The following is a 15,285-nucleotide window of genomic DNA, read 5'->3' on the forward strand; positions in this document are numbered from 1 at the left end:
TTCCTGGAGCAGGCCACCTCTGCACCTGCTATTGTACTCACACAAGGATTGTGGCTAGTTTAATTACTTTCCTCTATGCTGTGAAAACAGATGAAAAGACCACTCTGCAAACGTAAACATTCATCCTTACATCTCAGTCTTCCCAAAGCAACCCATTGGGACAGGGCAAATTTGTATTGGGTATTTTAGAAGCACAGTAGGCCTTACGCAGATTCTAGCTCTGATATTTTAGTTGCTCAGGAGCTCCTCGCTCCATATAGATGTAAAACTAGAATTATAATTACACAAAATAGAGACCTTTAAAATATTTTTTTAAATATCAGAATTATTTGATTCAAACTGAACCATATATACAGTACAAGTGAAAAAAGTAGACAGCAGTGTGCTTTAATGGTCAAGAGGGCCATTTTCAGTGCAGAGAGCTAGCTGACTCCTATTAACATTAGTGGGAGCTGTATGGAAATGTATATAGTATCAGGCAGTGTCAAAATTATAGGTAGGAATCTAGAGGAATACTTCCCAGTAACTGGATTTCTCACAAGCTAGTATTTTCTATTGTTACACGTACCTTTGTGTTATGTATAACTTTAGGAGTCAAACCTCTCCAGTCATTTAAAAAAAGTTAATACATATGCCTTGGAGGGAACACAGGAAAACGGCTCATAACTTTATCTCAGCTCCTTTATAGCTACTAGTCTAGCAGCAGTGTAGTGGAGAAGTATCTTAAATGGAAGAACAGGGAACTTCTGCTTTCAGAGAATTCATGTTAATAATAAGTAAATTGGTCCTGCTACTTCCCAAATAAATGGAATTTTTTTGGTGTTCATTTTTAGGCATCCTATTTTCCTGCTTTGGATTTTTCTGAAGTCTGCTAGTGTTTTTTGTTCTATCCTTCCCTCAGTGTATCTGGAAGGACCAGCTAGTTACAGGCTATTATAAGGAGTTTAGACTTTCCTGAAGAAGACAAATATAGATACTGTGGACTGATTGGTACCAAATACTGATGCAGGCATTTAACATAGTTGCTGATAGCTGGCTGTTGGAGCAATGGCTCTGCAAAGTGTTTGTGTACTCTATTAACATTAGGTATTTTTTTCTCTCTAGGATCAGTCTATATATTACTACTATTTCTACATCAATCTACACATTCAAAGTGATTTACATAATCAACTAATTACTACCAATACATTTTCTTTGTGTGTCTATTCCCAAAAATCTTGTCCTCTACTGGACATTACATGACCCATATCTACTCAGGTGTGCTCATGTTATCCTCTGATGACTGCAGCTCGGAGAACAATAAGGAGGGCAAAGAGGGAGACATATAGAAGACGGAGGTGAGATGGAAAGAAAAAGGGAGGCTGGGATGGGGAAAAAAGCAGAGGTAAAGAGGGGGAAAAAGAAAAAAATAAGATGCAAAGAGTTATAAGGAGGGAGGAAGAGAAGAGAAACAAACAGAAAAGAGCAAAGGTGAATGAGAAGATGGGGAGAAACTACTACTGATGATATCAAACTCACTTACCCATGCACTATCACCAGCTACTCAGATACAGTAGTATTACAGCCAAGACTGTAGGGCCAAGGTGGGCTTTTTTTTGGTATTTTTAATATTTAAAGAATTTGTAATTGGGAGGCAGAGAGATGCTCTGGGGAAGGTATAACATCTCTTAGTTTTTCATGACTTGATTTTTTACCTTCAGCTTTACTGTCTCTGTGCATTGGTTTCTCAATTTGTAAATTGGGTAAAATAACTACCAACCAGAGTGTCATGAAGATTACTTAATGTTCACATGTAGTGTATTTTGGGCAGGGAGGTGATTTTATTCTGCACTTACCCTTTTGAAGGGATATAAGGTCTGTGGAATTTTTATATTGGGGTTTTGTCTCCTCCACCTTGGACTATCCCTTGTTGTTTCCTTAACATTTTATATACTTATACTGTACACTGTGTTTTACATACACCCTTGCTGTCTTAGGGACTGATCTTCCTGCCCCATATCATGTGAACAGGGATTGCCCCCAACTAACAGCTGCAGGATTGGGCCCTTAAACTATCTTTATTTGTGGTAGTGTATGTTTTTATCTCTCAGGATAATGTGTGTGCTTTTTAAACTAACTTGGTATCTGATGAACCTTTGGATATAACTATCCACATCAGGCCTTCCCAGCGTTTCTCTACCATCTCCTCTTTGAGTTAGAACATAAAATTAAATTTCCTGTCAATTACTTTAAGTAAAGACAGTATTACTGAGAAGCATTATCTTTCTTTTTATGTCTTATTTCTCATGCATGCATCACACAGAGGACATATATTCACAGTGTAAAAGATGACAGAGATAGCAACTGTATTACTATTGTTTGAGTTTTTGTGTAAAAAAAAGAATAAAAATAAATAAATATTTTTCCCCCTCATTAGCATTGGTGTGTTTCAAGTATGAGACAAGAGTTAATAAAATCTCTCTTTCAAACTATGTAGGCTAAAATTCCGGTTGACGTAAAAATGCAGAATAATATAAGCAAGCTGCAAACATACTGGTCCTTCCTTAAGTGAAGCAAGCACTTCATCCCACAGTTTCTGGTTCAGACAGTCTTCTCTTATCAGCCACTGCTGTTGCTGGGTTAGCTGGAAAGCCTCTCCTTTTCCTCCATCTCCCAGTCTCATGGTTTTGGATGCGTTTTTAGGGTCCTCTATACCTACTGAAAAATATTATCAGCAGACACAATAAGAGCAGAGTGTTAGTGTGAACTTTTAAGAAGGGAATACAAAGCATCTACAAGTCTTAAACAGGAATCTTATTTGTGAAAAACTAATAAATTCTTCCTATTGTTCAGCTTTATTCTGGACTGCAGCACAAGGCTACACATAAGACTGTTCATTTTTTCTTTCTGAAAAAATAGAAAAAGTGTTAGGAATGGAGAGAAAAATTATACAGTATTTTCTTTTCTCAGACAGTTTTATCCTTTCTCCCCTGCCCAGCACTGAACAGGATCCTATTAGGACCAACCTCTCCTTTACATTTAGTTGAACACTAACATTTTTTCTTATTTCACATTCTTATCCCACATGGCTTCTGTTTTCTTAGCAGTTTTCATATTATTGACTTTAATACATACAACTTGATAGAACTCTACCTAGTCTCAAAAAATTAAGAAGACATACCATTATCAATTGACCGTTTCTGGTTTCCATTGCTCTGTCTGGTTGGCTCCTGTTTCACAGTTTGCTTTTTAACCTTATCTTTCTTCTCTTTACTAGCCATGGCTTCCAGATAACCTTCTGGATACTAAACAGAAAAACAAAGATTTATTTTTTTAAAAGATAAAACAAAATCTGCTGGAATATGGGGATGTCCATTTCCAAAGAAAACTTCAACCACAAAACCTACACATTGAAATAATTTCAAAGGACTCACATAAGCAAGAAAATGAAGTTACATGTGTAACATCTATTTTTAGGGAATTGTAATTCAGTCATAAAATCTGATGAAGCTTGATGTAAAAGGGACCAATCCAGTGAAAGATATCCATGGCCTTCCAAACTCCACAAACCACAGAGTTAAAGCTGAAGATGCTGATTCTGTGACAAGGTAATCCATCCAAGGAAAAGGTTGGCCTGTTGAGAAAGGCATAACTGCCTTGAATCTTCCCAGCTCCAGAACAGGGAGTTGGTAAAGCTACTCGAGGGGGAAAAAAACTCATGTGAAATGAGTTTCCAGTTGCCCAGAAGTTCTGCAATCCCGAGAGATTGGCCTCTCTGTGGGAGCTCCACAGTCATTGGGTACAAAGTTGGGAAAAACAACAGGGACATATTTTTTCAAAGTTATCAGGGGAGATACATTTAAGGCTCCATTTAGTAACAATGGAACAACTCATACGAGTACTATTCAAAATGAGTAATAGTTGTCCTATTGGGCTCTCAAATAATGACAAACACATAAAAGCAAGGTAATTTAGTGTTCAGGCCCAAAGCTCCAGCCATAATTCATCCTGCTTTACCTAAATATTGCAATGTTTTCTAAACTGCTGGAAATCTTAAATATTTTGTGACCGTAGGCCTTACCACAATGAGTATGTGAAGAATGAAGATGGAATGTAACTGACTTTTTTACAATTAGAATTTAAGTTAGACTCAACTTATTTGAACAAAACATTGAAACAAGTTTGTGAATTTAGATTCTAACCTGTACATTCAGACCCAATTTCTTTGACCGTTCTATTCCTTCTGAGGTCCAAGGCGCAGGTTCAACATCATCTCTTCTCAGAAGATAACGCCAAACTAAGAATCCACATTTTCCAATTTCTGGCCAGTATTTCACCACCTAAATCACAATAGTTCCAGTACTAGTTTATGCATTTTCTCCAACAGCTTATAAAGTTATGTCATACTAGGTCCCCAAAGCAAATTCAAGCAAATCTTGCCAGAAGTTGAATGTTCTCACTTCACTGGATTTTCACTATTTTACCATAAACCATCAAAACACACATAAATAGTCTTACTGTATATAGATCAAAGAGAACATAGCAGACTTGAATCATATTACCGGTATATACACTACAGTTTTAAGTCTTCTTTTCCCTCCACTGTCAAATGGTTATTTCAATAAATGTAGAACAGTATGTTCAGTGATATACATTCTTATGCTAGAATTTTAAGAAGTTTGTGAAAGATTTTTTGGGAGGCGTGGGGTTAAAAATCAATGGGTTCCCAGGGATCAGTTTGGTTCTGTCCATGTGTGTAAAAACAGCTTATCTACTCAGATTGATATATCCTTGTTACTGACTATGTTCTACTACTGTTGCTTTGAATATTTTCATTTCAAATGGTCTTCAATACAGAATGAGCTAAGCTACATAATCTTTACTAAGACACCATGATCACTTTCTTCCAATGTAATAATAAAGGCTATGAAACATTAGAATCTAAACAGCATTTTCCTCTTAAAATGCAATAAAGTAGGTAGCAGAAAACTGTGTACCTTATAAATGCCATCATATCTATTGCCTTCCTCAGGGGCATATTTGCTGATCCTTCGTCCTTTAGAACTGCGCACCACTCGAACTGGTTTACCAGCTCTCCAATTCTTAGACTCTGCTCCATTTTTATCATCCAATGGAGCATCACAGTTTAGGGCCAGTGCCCTAAAAACGTATTAAAAAGTCTTCATATAATATAATGCATCATAAAATATAAAATGCTCAACATGAATGTGACTAGGTCACGCTTTATTTACCTTCCCAGATTATGCTTTCACCATCTAGCAGAGGGATAGATAACCAGGGGGAAAAAAATGGAAACACGTGGAATTTTGTTTTAAGTGTTCAAGTAGAAAACCTTAGGGATGCTAACAGGCAAAACATGGTGGCATGCAAAAAGCTGAATATTATTCCTATTTTAGAGTAGTTATTTCTCAAATCATGTGGCAAAAATGATAAAATCTGAATGACCAACAACAGCTAAGGCAAAGTTTACATCTCCCTAGTCTTCCTTCCACATCATTTCAGATTATTAGGTTTTCTAAAGTGGCATCTTAAAAAAAAAAAAAAAAAAAGGAGGGGGGAGAAGTAAAATGTATATAAGAATTAGTATTATTTTAGCCAATAAACAAACACATGTGAAGATATAAAACCAGCCAAATAGTCACATCTGGAAAAGGTATGCAATAACTGTCCAACAGATCTCAATAACTAAAGCATTACTTTTCTTTGCCTGTGAAACTGCCAAAGAATAGGTACTGTGTGAGCAATAACAATTTTAAAGTTAGGCACTAACCACCTACTGGATTTCAGAGCTCAGGTTCCAGCCCGAGCGGGAATGTCTGTACTGCTATTTTTAGGTCTGTACCACAACCCCAAGTCATTGACCCAGGCTCTGCAACTCACTGCCATGGTTTTTTTTTGTTTTTTTTTTGTTTTGCTGTGCAGATGTACCCGATGAATAATGCTTTGAAAATTTTTCATTATCTCAGGGTGAGAACCTACAGAAAATAAACTACTTTTCCCATAAAGAATTCATCACTGTCTGAACTCTAACAAAGTTTACTAATAGATATTTGATCAGGACTTCTTGGCCACGCCGTCACAGTTTATTTGTTTGGTTTGATCAGCGGCTGTGCATTAACACTTTGTTAGTTTGCTTTGGTCAAGTCTCACTTCAAAGAGGACTAGATCAAAGCGTACTAATGAATTGTTAACGAATGGGAGCAGAGTCCATAACGTTGCTGTGACCATAGAGAGAAATTATATTTTTTTTTACTTTGCCTGTGCCATTAATCATACATTATTTTACTGTGACAAAATTGTATCAATTGTCATAGCATGAGGTTAATGTTGAAGAGCACAACTCACTTGGAATATCTTTTTAAAAATAGTTTGTAACCTATTAGCAGCCTGTTCATTAATTATTATTATGATTATCATCTAAGTGCACCCTAGCCATGAAGACTACAATTTGTCATAATTGCAAGTCAGTCGCTGAACTATATAAAATTCTTGAGGCCAAGTTTTCAGAAAGAGTACTACGGTCTACGTGCAAAAAAAGTCATGCACTGCTATGCATACAAAAAGTTTGTGATCAAATGGTGGCTGTTCAGATATCTAAGTTGCCTAATGCATGAACCTAAGTCTTCTTGTTCTGAAAATTTGGTCCCTTATGTTTAATCACCAGAGAAGTCAGGTTAACACTCAGAAAAGAAATATGGTGGAATTTCCCATATGAACTACTAGCTTATTAAATTCAGAAGATGCCTTTTGAGGAGTTGCAAAATGAAGCTTCTCAGTGACTTTAGGTCAGTATAAGATGTCATGTATTCATATACAGGCTAATGTACAGGATTGGATACTGATCACCTTTCCTGAGTAACTCTGCCTAATCTTGTCCCAAAAGCTGGTAATATATTATTTGACTTTCTTCTGTACATAATAAAAACGCAGCCATGTTCTGTAAAAAAATGCAATACTTCAGTTTGGCAACCCGGAATACGTAAAAGAAATCTACCTATATGAACACCGACTAGCAACACACAGATAGATGAAATTCCTTCTTTATGAGAATATCTGGATCATCATTGCTTTAGTGAAGAGTCCAGGGGGTAAGGGCTGACCATTTAAATGCATTGCTGTACTGTGGAAAAACTGACGAATCATCAAAAAGCAGAAATTTTTTTTTTGTTAAAAATCACAGGTTAGTCGGTTTCTCTTTCTTCTTCAATGCAAAAAGAAATGTTTCTGGATGTACTGCTTAAATGACAGAGATCCTTCACATTGAGTTTTGGTGGAGATGTGAAAAGGCTAATGTGAAAAAGTGCAGGTAAAGAACAAGTGAAAGCATTTAATGAAATAGCTCAGGAGAGCTATAACAGATCTGTTTTCCTGCTTGTGAATGAAAATCAACTGACAGGGCACTGATGTGTTCCATCAGAGATGATGTAATCAGAAATCCCTTTATTATCCTTTGCTGGTTGGGGAAAGAATTATCATGTTGCCTGGAATCCTATGTAAATAAGGTAAAGAATGGTTGTGAATCCTAAGGAATTTTGTAAGTACAACCTCCCACCCCCCAACATTGCATCTTTGAAGTGCTGTGATTTATACTATCTTACAACCACTTCATCTGATAACTAGAAATAAAAGTGACAACAAAGCAACCTCAGCTCTTTCTGAGGGACCACTTTAAGACAGCAGTAGACTCATGCTTGAAAGGTGGGGAAATGCTTCAATCCATGCCCACTCACTGAGTGACTTCCTGTAATAAGAAGGCTGAATGCCATGTCTGCTATAGCAAAGATCCAAAAATTAATTTTGAACACTGACATGACCTAGTTCCAGCACTAAACTGCAAAAACATGAATGCACTAAATCATAAAATGTATCTATTACCTTTTATTCAGATTACTTATATCCTCATTTGAGATAAACTGTGTTTTATATCTACAGCAACTATGTAACAATTAAACACAAAAAACTAATTAAAAGAACAGTAAGGTTACAAAGTCAAGGATGCAAATACTAAGAAATGCTTGCATTAAGGTTGCCTGTGCAAACTCCTCTAACGCTATCACCCAAGCCTGTCTCTGTCCCTATGTTCTCAACCACTCCCACCTTAGTTCTTGTTGCCCCCTTTCACATCCCTCTGTATTCAAGTGAGGCTGTTCCTTCTCTTCTTCATCACCGCTTGGGCACTAGCAGGTGGAGCACTGAGTCTGGGAGTTTCCCATCTCTCAGTACCAATGTCTGGCATTACAGTGGAACTGTGCTGCCAGAAGCAGAGATTGCAGGGAAAGTCCTACTTGGTCTTTGCAACTCTTCACTGCACTATGCTCAGTCGATCTATGGGAATAATGCATGCAAAGTCTGGTCAGCATCTAGGAGCTGTAATGATAATGAAACATGCCTACTGCAAGCAGAATCTTCAGAGAATACGGCTGCCAAACTTTACAAAGCCTTTACAGAGCATGTCTGAACTACAATTTTTCCAGAGGCTTATAACTTGACCAAAATTAGTCAGATTTTCATGGGGACAGCAAAATAAATATCCTTAACATCAGGGCAACCCCGGGCCTAATTTCATGCCCTTGCTCCAATACATGGATGCACTAGCACTTCAGCGAAACAGATACGATTTTTTTTTTTAACCTGGGTAAAACATATTCCCTGGTTTATGTTCTTGCAAATGGTTAACCATTTTAGCTAAATAAGTAAGTCTGCCTTAACCAGATACTTGGCATGGAAAATTTCAGCCTGAACACTCAAAATTTCGCAAAGTTATGCCATTGAAAATAGGATCTTATAGCAGAATGTGTTAGGCAACCTTAACCAAAGACATAGCTACCAGCTAAACCTATAATACAGCAATGTATTTTATTCAGCTACAATTACTGTTTTAAATCAATATAACAGGACACTGATAAAATGCCAGTGGATTGCCAGAGGTACCACCATTTACAAGGATTTTAGGTGATAAAAGGAACACATCAAAAATTAGTTTTTAAATTAATGGAATATAACAGTATTGTTCTTTGAAAGACTTTAATTTATTCTTCAAAACTTACCTGTTCATGTGTGTTAATGTTTGATCAAATGAATGTTCTCCAATCCTTTTATTACCAGAAAGATCTCTACCACCACTCCCAGTGTAAGTGAATTCATCGCCTCGATCCTGTGGGAGAAGATTATCCTCTGTTTTAACATTCCAAATTAAAGCATCTGAACTGAAAACACCCTTGCTTCATGGGTCCTGTTTGCTCAGACAAACAAGAACATTTCCCTAACGCACAACTACGAATTTGTGCTCCGTTCCTACATGACTCTCCTTCTAGAAATTATACCAACACAAAGCTACAGGTTCCATGACCATCAGACTTCTGACTATTAAACCCTTAGCTTTTAAAAACTATGGAGGGAGGGCAGCATACACTGATCATAATTATAGTGTTATTAAGATAGAACAATTAAAGTTTAGTAGGAAATCATATTTGCAAAATATGTGTTATCATCGCTGATAAATAGGGTTCAATTCTGCAAGGTGCTGAGCACACTGGCCCTAATCTAGTGGAGCACTTAAGCATGTTCTTAACTATACTTCAATGATACCTGTACTTAATGATAAGAATGTGCAAAAGGGCACTGCTGGACCAGGGCCAGAACACTCAGCACCTTGTAGGATCCAGCCCATACTGGGCTGGGATTGATAAACAGAACTTCATTAACTAGAGCATTACTAAAATGAATCTCTAGCTATATTTACTGCTGTAAGAGAAGTTTCGCTCAAACACTGTCAGACTGGTGTTATGAACTCACTATTATTCGAATGGAGACATGTATTTGCATTTGCTTTTCTAAGTACAGTTTATGATTCCTCTCCAAAAGCATTTTTAATAACACAAATCAGTGAAACCAAAAGAGTTTTATACATGCCTTAATTGAGTAAAAGACAGTTACCTTTTCTGTAACTGGTGTTCTTCAAGATGCGTTGCTCTATTCCACAATAGGTGTGCGTGCTCACCACATGCCCCGGTCAAAAGTCTTTCCCCTAGCAGTACCCGTAGAGGAGTGCCCCTAGTGACTCCTGGAGTGGCACCTCCATGGCGCTGTATAAGGGGCGCTGCGAGTTCCCCCCACCCTCAGTTCTGACTGTGGCACTGGCGGAGCAGACTGTTCAGCCTGGCTGGCCTGACTCATTGATGGCCGTGCTGATGTATGACCTGCTGCTTTCCCTGGACCAGGAGGAGCGGTGGTGCCAGGAGCAGTGCCAACCTCGAGACCGTGACCTCGATGTGGAGGACCGGTGCCGTCGGCAACAGCTGCTCAGCAATCAGCTCTAGTGGATGGATCTGCGACGGCGAATCACCAGCGATCAACGCCGGAGGCTGCGGGAGCGGTGCTGAGGTGGCGTCCTGGAGTGAGACAACAAACGGGAACGGCGTCGACATTCTTGTCACGACTGGCTACGATAGCCCCTCCGAGATGAGGGCCTATGGTCTCGTCTGCCTCGGTCTCATCAGTGTTTGCGCCTCAAGTCGGAGCGGTGCCTGGAGTTTCTGTCAGACGGAACTCAGCCAGACAACCTGGTGGGAGTCAATGGCGATCCACATGGACTACGCATGGAACAGTTGCTGAGCGGCGAACGGCATTGGGAATATTCCCTCAACCGAGACCGGTACTGAGTCAGGGGCGACTGTGGAGATCCCAGTGGTGGCTTGCCTCTGGACTGCAGGGCCAACATTTGCAGTGCTCCTGGTACCAGCATGGACGTAACGTCCCAGGCTGCTTGCAGGGCCTCCTGTGTGGAGGGCATCCAGACATCCGGGGAAGCCTGCTCCGAATGGGCCGGACTACTCCGCTCATCTTGAGTCGGAGGCCTAGAGGCCGATGGGGATCGAGGACTGCCCAACACGGGTCTAGCCTCTATCCCAGTTTTACTCCGGTGCCATGGTGGAGAAGGCCTCTTCTTAGCCTTCTTGGCGTGCCTCGTAGATGGGGAGCAGTGCCAACTAGTAGATGGTGCCTAGGGGTCACCACACACTGACACTGCGGTGCCCGGTGCAAACTCGGAGCGGTGTGCCAGAGTCAGGGTGAACGCTGACTCCATCAGGATAGCCCGGAGCCTAATGTCTCTCTTGGTCCGAGGCTTAAATGACTTGCAAATCTTGCAGCAATCGCTGAGATGGGTTTCCCCCGAACAGCGTAAACAGTCTACATGTGGATCACTCACTGGCATAGGTCACTTACAAGTGTCGCACAACTTAAAACCCGGGGCGTGGGGCATGCCCCGGCCCGGGTGCACTAGCTAAACTAAACTAAACTACTCTAACTAACTATAGGTACCATACACTGAATCAAGAAGAGTTCTGGGGATGAGCTACAGCAAAGCTGGAGCAGAGCAGTTCCTAAGCACCTTCACTGGCTGCAAGAAGGAACTGAGGGTGAGGGGGGTGCGCAGTGCACCTAATACCATGCCATGGAGCCGCCACTCCAGAGGTCGCATGGGGCGCTCCCTTACGGGTACTGCTCGGGGAAAAACTTCGGACACCGGTGCACGTGGCAAGCACGTACACCTATTGTGGAATACACATGAGCAATTACTCGAAGAACTGCATAATCCTACTACTACACCTCTCACCCTACTTCTCCTCTTTCCTATCTGTAGCTTATTATCCTCAGTTGTAGCGTCATGTCTGAATTTAGCTCAAAGGATGTTCAGGGCAGGGGATATGTCTTTACTTGTATCAGTACTATCCTTAACACACTTTGGGATGCTCAATATAGTACATAATAATTGTAACTTCTTGTATTTAAAGATATAAAAAACATGTCTTGTTTGACAACAAAGCAAAATATATTTTCAACTACAGATAAGAGCATTTTGTTGCATAGGTTATTTTAGTATTCTAACTTGGTCTTTTGTTTGGCTGATGGAAAACCTTGTCCTAGGGCAGGTCCATACTCACCGTGCGGGTCGATGCGGTGAGTTCGACTTCACGGAGTTCGAACTATCGCGTCTCATCTAGACGCGATAGTTCGAACTCTGGAAGCGCCACGGTCGACTCCGGTAATCCATCACTGCAAACGGCGGTGGTGGAGTCGACGGGGGAGCCGCGGAGTTCGACCCCGCCGCGTTTGGACGGGTGAGTAGTTCGAATTAGGGTACTTCGAATTCAGCTACGCTATTCCCGTAGCTGAATTTGCGTACCCTAATTCGAACCCCCTTTTTAGTGTGGACCAGGCCCTAGAGTCTAGACTGTATCTGCTCTCTGACTGAGCAGTCTCAGAATGCTTCTAATATTATATTTGAATTTTTAAACAGGAGAATATCAACTAAATTTAAATGTAATAATGTATTCTCAATTAAAAATACATTTGGAGAGGAATCATATTCTCCATTTTTTTGACATTAATATTTTACACTGATATATCACCTTCTATCCAAGGATTTCAAAGCCGTTTCCAAACTTTAGTGAATTTAAACCTACCATTCTGTGAAATCTGAACGAATTATAGTGACAAGCTGATAAAGAATTGGTAAATATAATTTAAGAGCTCTATGGTTTAAGCATGAAGAATGATTTGGTGCTATTGATCACATTTTTAAAAACAACTGATTTTTGTGAGCAAGTTGAATGACATTTCTGTAAGTATCTATGAAATGTAACAATTAGCAGATTTAAAAAAAAAAATCCGTTATTTCTTGTGTGTGTGAAAAGTAGCTATTTTTCTGCTATGTAACAGTACTTCCTTCACTTCCTCAGAACGATTCATTTCTAAGTTTTGGAACTATCGAGGAGCCATGCTTTGAGCAGGAGAACTTGCAGATTTGGGTGATGGATCTGGCCCACATCTTAAGAAAGAAGGTGAGGAACGGGGTGGAGAGTAAATGGTGGACAGACCGCCAGCTGAAAAACATATGGAAACCATGTCTGTCTTGGCCACACTGGAACTATAACAACTCCTCTAGCATTTTCTTTCTTTATCTTGAATACCACTTTGGATATTAGTGGAATTGGTGGAAATGCATATAACACATGCCTGTTCCATCTGGGGAGAAAAGCATCTTCAAGAGAATGGTGACCCAGGCATTCCCTGGAGCAGAATTGAGAGCATTTCTTGTTCTTGGCTATGGCGAACAGGTCTATCTTTGGAGTTCCCCAATGTATGAATATGTTGTGAAGGATGGTAGTGTCTACTTCCCATTCGTGATCTTTGGAAAATTTTCTGCTGAGAATATCTGCTGTAGTGTTCTGTATGCCCAGGAGGTAAAGTTGCTGAGATGCTGATCTGGTAACAAATGCACCAGTTCCATATTTTCACTGTCTTGGCACATAGGGAATATGATCTTGCTCCTCCCTGGTGGTTTACGTAGAACATGCATGCAATGTTGTCTGTCATAAACTTTACATGTTTGTCTTTGATCATTGGTAAGAAGTGTGAGCAGGCATTCTTGACTGCTCTGAGCTCTAGTAAGTTGATATGTAGTGTGGATTCGAGAGGGGACCATTTGCCCTGAACAGTGTAGGTGTCGGTGTCCAAGTGGGCCCCCCATCCCATTAGGGATGCCATCCATCGTCAATGACAGGGGTGGTTGAGTGAAGGGGACTCCCGCACATACTTTGAGGATCTGCCCACCAGTTGAGTTAGTTTTTGATTCTTGAGGAGATTGACAGAAGTTTGTTTAAATTATGTCTTCTTGGGATATATACCTTCTGAGCCACCCTTGAAGACAATGCATGTGGAGTCCTGTATGCTTTATGACAAAGGTGCCCACCCAGTCCGTGCCCCAGTAGTTGCAGACAGGTTCTGGCTGAAATCCATGTACTAGCCTGAACTGTCGAGAATAAGCTGGCTAAGATGTTGAACCATGTGATGGGATGAAGGCTTTGAGCTCTATTGCATCTAAGCAGGTTCTTGTGAATTTCAGCTGTTGCAGTGGGGTCAAAGTGGACTTTTGGGTATTTAGTTATAGACCTAGTTGTAGGAATAGAGCTATAGTTGTTCATGTCTCTCAAGGTGTAGGTGAATGTACGTACTTTGAGCTAGCAATCATCTAGATATGGAAATATCATGATGCCTTGTTTGTGAGGGTGTGCTGCTACCACAGAAAGGACTTTCATGAACACCCTGGGTGTTGATGATAGACCGAATGGGAGCACTTTGTATTGGAAATGATCTTGACCCAGAGTAAATCTTAGGAACCTCCTGTGCGATGGGTGGTTTGTGTTATGAAAGTAAGCATCTTGTAGGCTGAGGGCTGAGAACCAGTCCCCTTGGCCCAGAGATGGGATTATTGCTGCCCAAGTAACAGTCTTGAAACGTTGTCTTGTATTGAAGCAGTTGAGTGCCCTTAAATCCAGAATGGGTTTCTAACTACCGTTCTTTTTCTGTATCAGGAAGTATTTGGAATAAAAACCCTTCCCTCTGTGTTGTGGGGGAACAGGTTCTCTGGCACCTAGTTTTAGGAAGCGGTATATTTCTTCATGTTAAGGGTGCTTGTGAGAAAGGTCCCTGAAGAGATGCAGGGAGGGATATGAAGTGGATTGAATATCCCTTGGAGATAATCTCTAGTACCCACTTGTCTGAGGTTATATGCTTCTAGTTTTGATGAAAAGTAGTAAGATTGGTGGAGATGTTTGGATTGTTGAAGCAAATGAGACCGGGCCTCGACCAACACATCAAAATTGGATGTATGATGTTGCAAATGTCAATGACTGTGGGGCAGCTGGTCTCTGTTTTTGTAATCTCTGCCTCTTCCTTTGAGGATCCTATGTCTCTGGGGAGAAGGAAAGTGAGTAGGCCAGGATCTCTGTGCCATCTGGTACTTACTGAGTCTTCTTTTTGGGGCTGGAGTATAAACACCCAGAGAATGCAACATAGCCCTAGAATCTTTCAACATGTGGAGTGATTCCTCCATTCTTTCTGCGAACAATTTAGATCCCTCACAAGGGAGGTCCCTCCACCATGGCGTGTATCTTCTTTAGAAAGCCGGAGAGATGAAGCCAAGATGCTCTCCTCATAACAACTGCCGTGAAGATGGAAAATGCAACTCTATCAACAGCATCCAGAGAAGCCTGCATTGCTGTCCTCGCATGGAGCTGACTCTCAGCAACGATCGCCTGGAATTGCTCTCTCTGACCAACGGGATGTGTTCAATAAAGGTATTTAATTTCAATTAATTGGTATGGTTTTATTTTACCATGAGAGCTTGATAGTTAGTGATCCTAAATTGTAGAATATTTACTGAAGAATATTTACGTCCAAATAAATCCAGTCATTTTCAGTCCTTATTGTATGGTGTCG

The 15,285-nt window shown here is 40.3% G+C and overlaps 1 protein-coding gene across 4 annotated transcripts in view; it reads right to left on the reverse strand.

The window, feature by feature from the left end:
• Positions 1 to 15,285, reverse strand: part of UHRF2 (ubiquitin like with PHD and ring finger domains 2) — a 163,322-nt gene that overhangs the window by 5,701 nt on the left and 142,336 nt on the right. For 3 of the 4 annotated variants that reach the window (XM_039545345.1, XM_039545347.1, XM_039545348.1), the window contains 5 exons: positions 9,048 to 9,154; positions 4,977 to 5,139; positions 4,182 to 4,319; positions 3,161 to 3,284; positions 2,534 to 2,697 (listed from right to left, as the gene is read on the reverse strand). In XM_039545345.1, the coding sequence (XP_039401279.1) occupies positions 2,534 to 2,697; positions 3,161 to 3,284; positions 4,182 to 4,319; positions 4,977 to 5,139; positions 9,048 to 9,154 (696 nt within the window). The remainder of the gene's footprint in view (positions 1 to 2,533; positions 2,698 to 3,160; positions 3,285 to 4,181; positions 4,320 to 4,976; positions 5,140 to 9,047; positions 9,155 to 15,285) is intronic. The other variant, XM_039545346.1, reaches the window with a different exon arrangement.

Source organism: Mauremys reevesii, linkage group 6 (assembly GCF_016161935.1).
Source record: "Mauremys reevesii isolate NIE-2019 linkage group 6, ASM1616193v1, whole genome shotgun sequence".
NCBI classification, from domain to species: domain Eukaryota; kingdom Metazoa; phylum Chordata; order Testudines; family Geoemydidae; genus Mauremys; species Mauremys reevesii.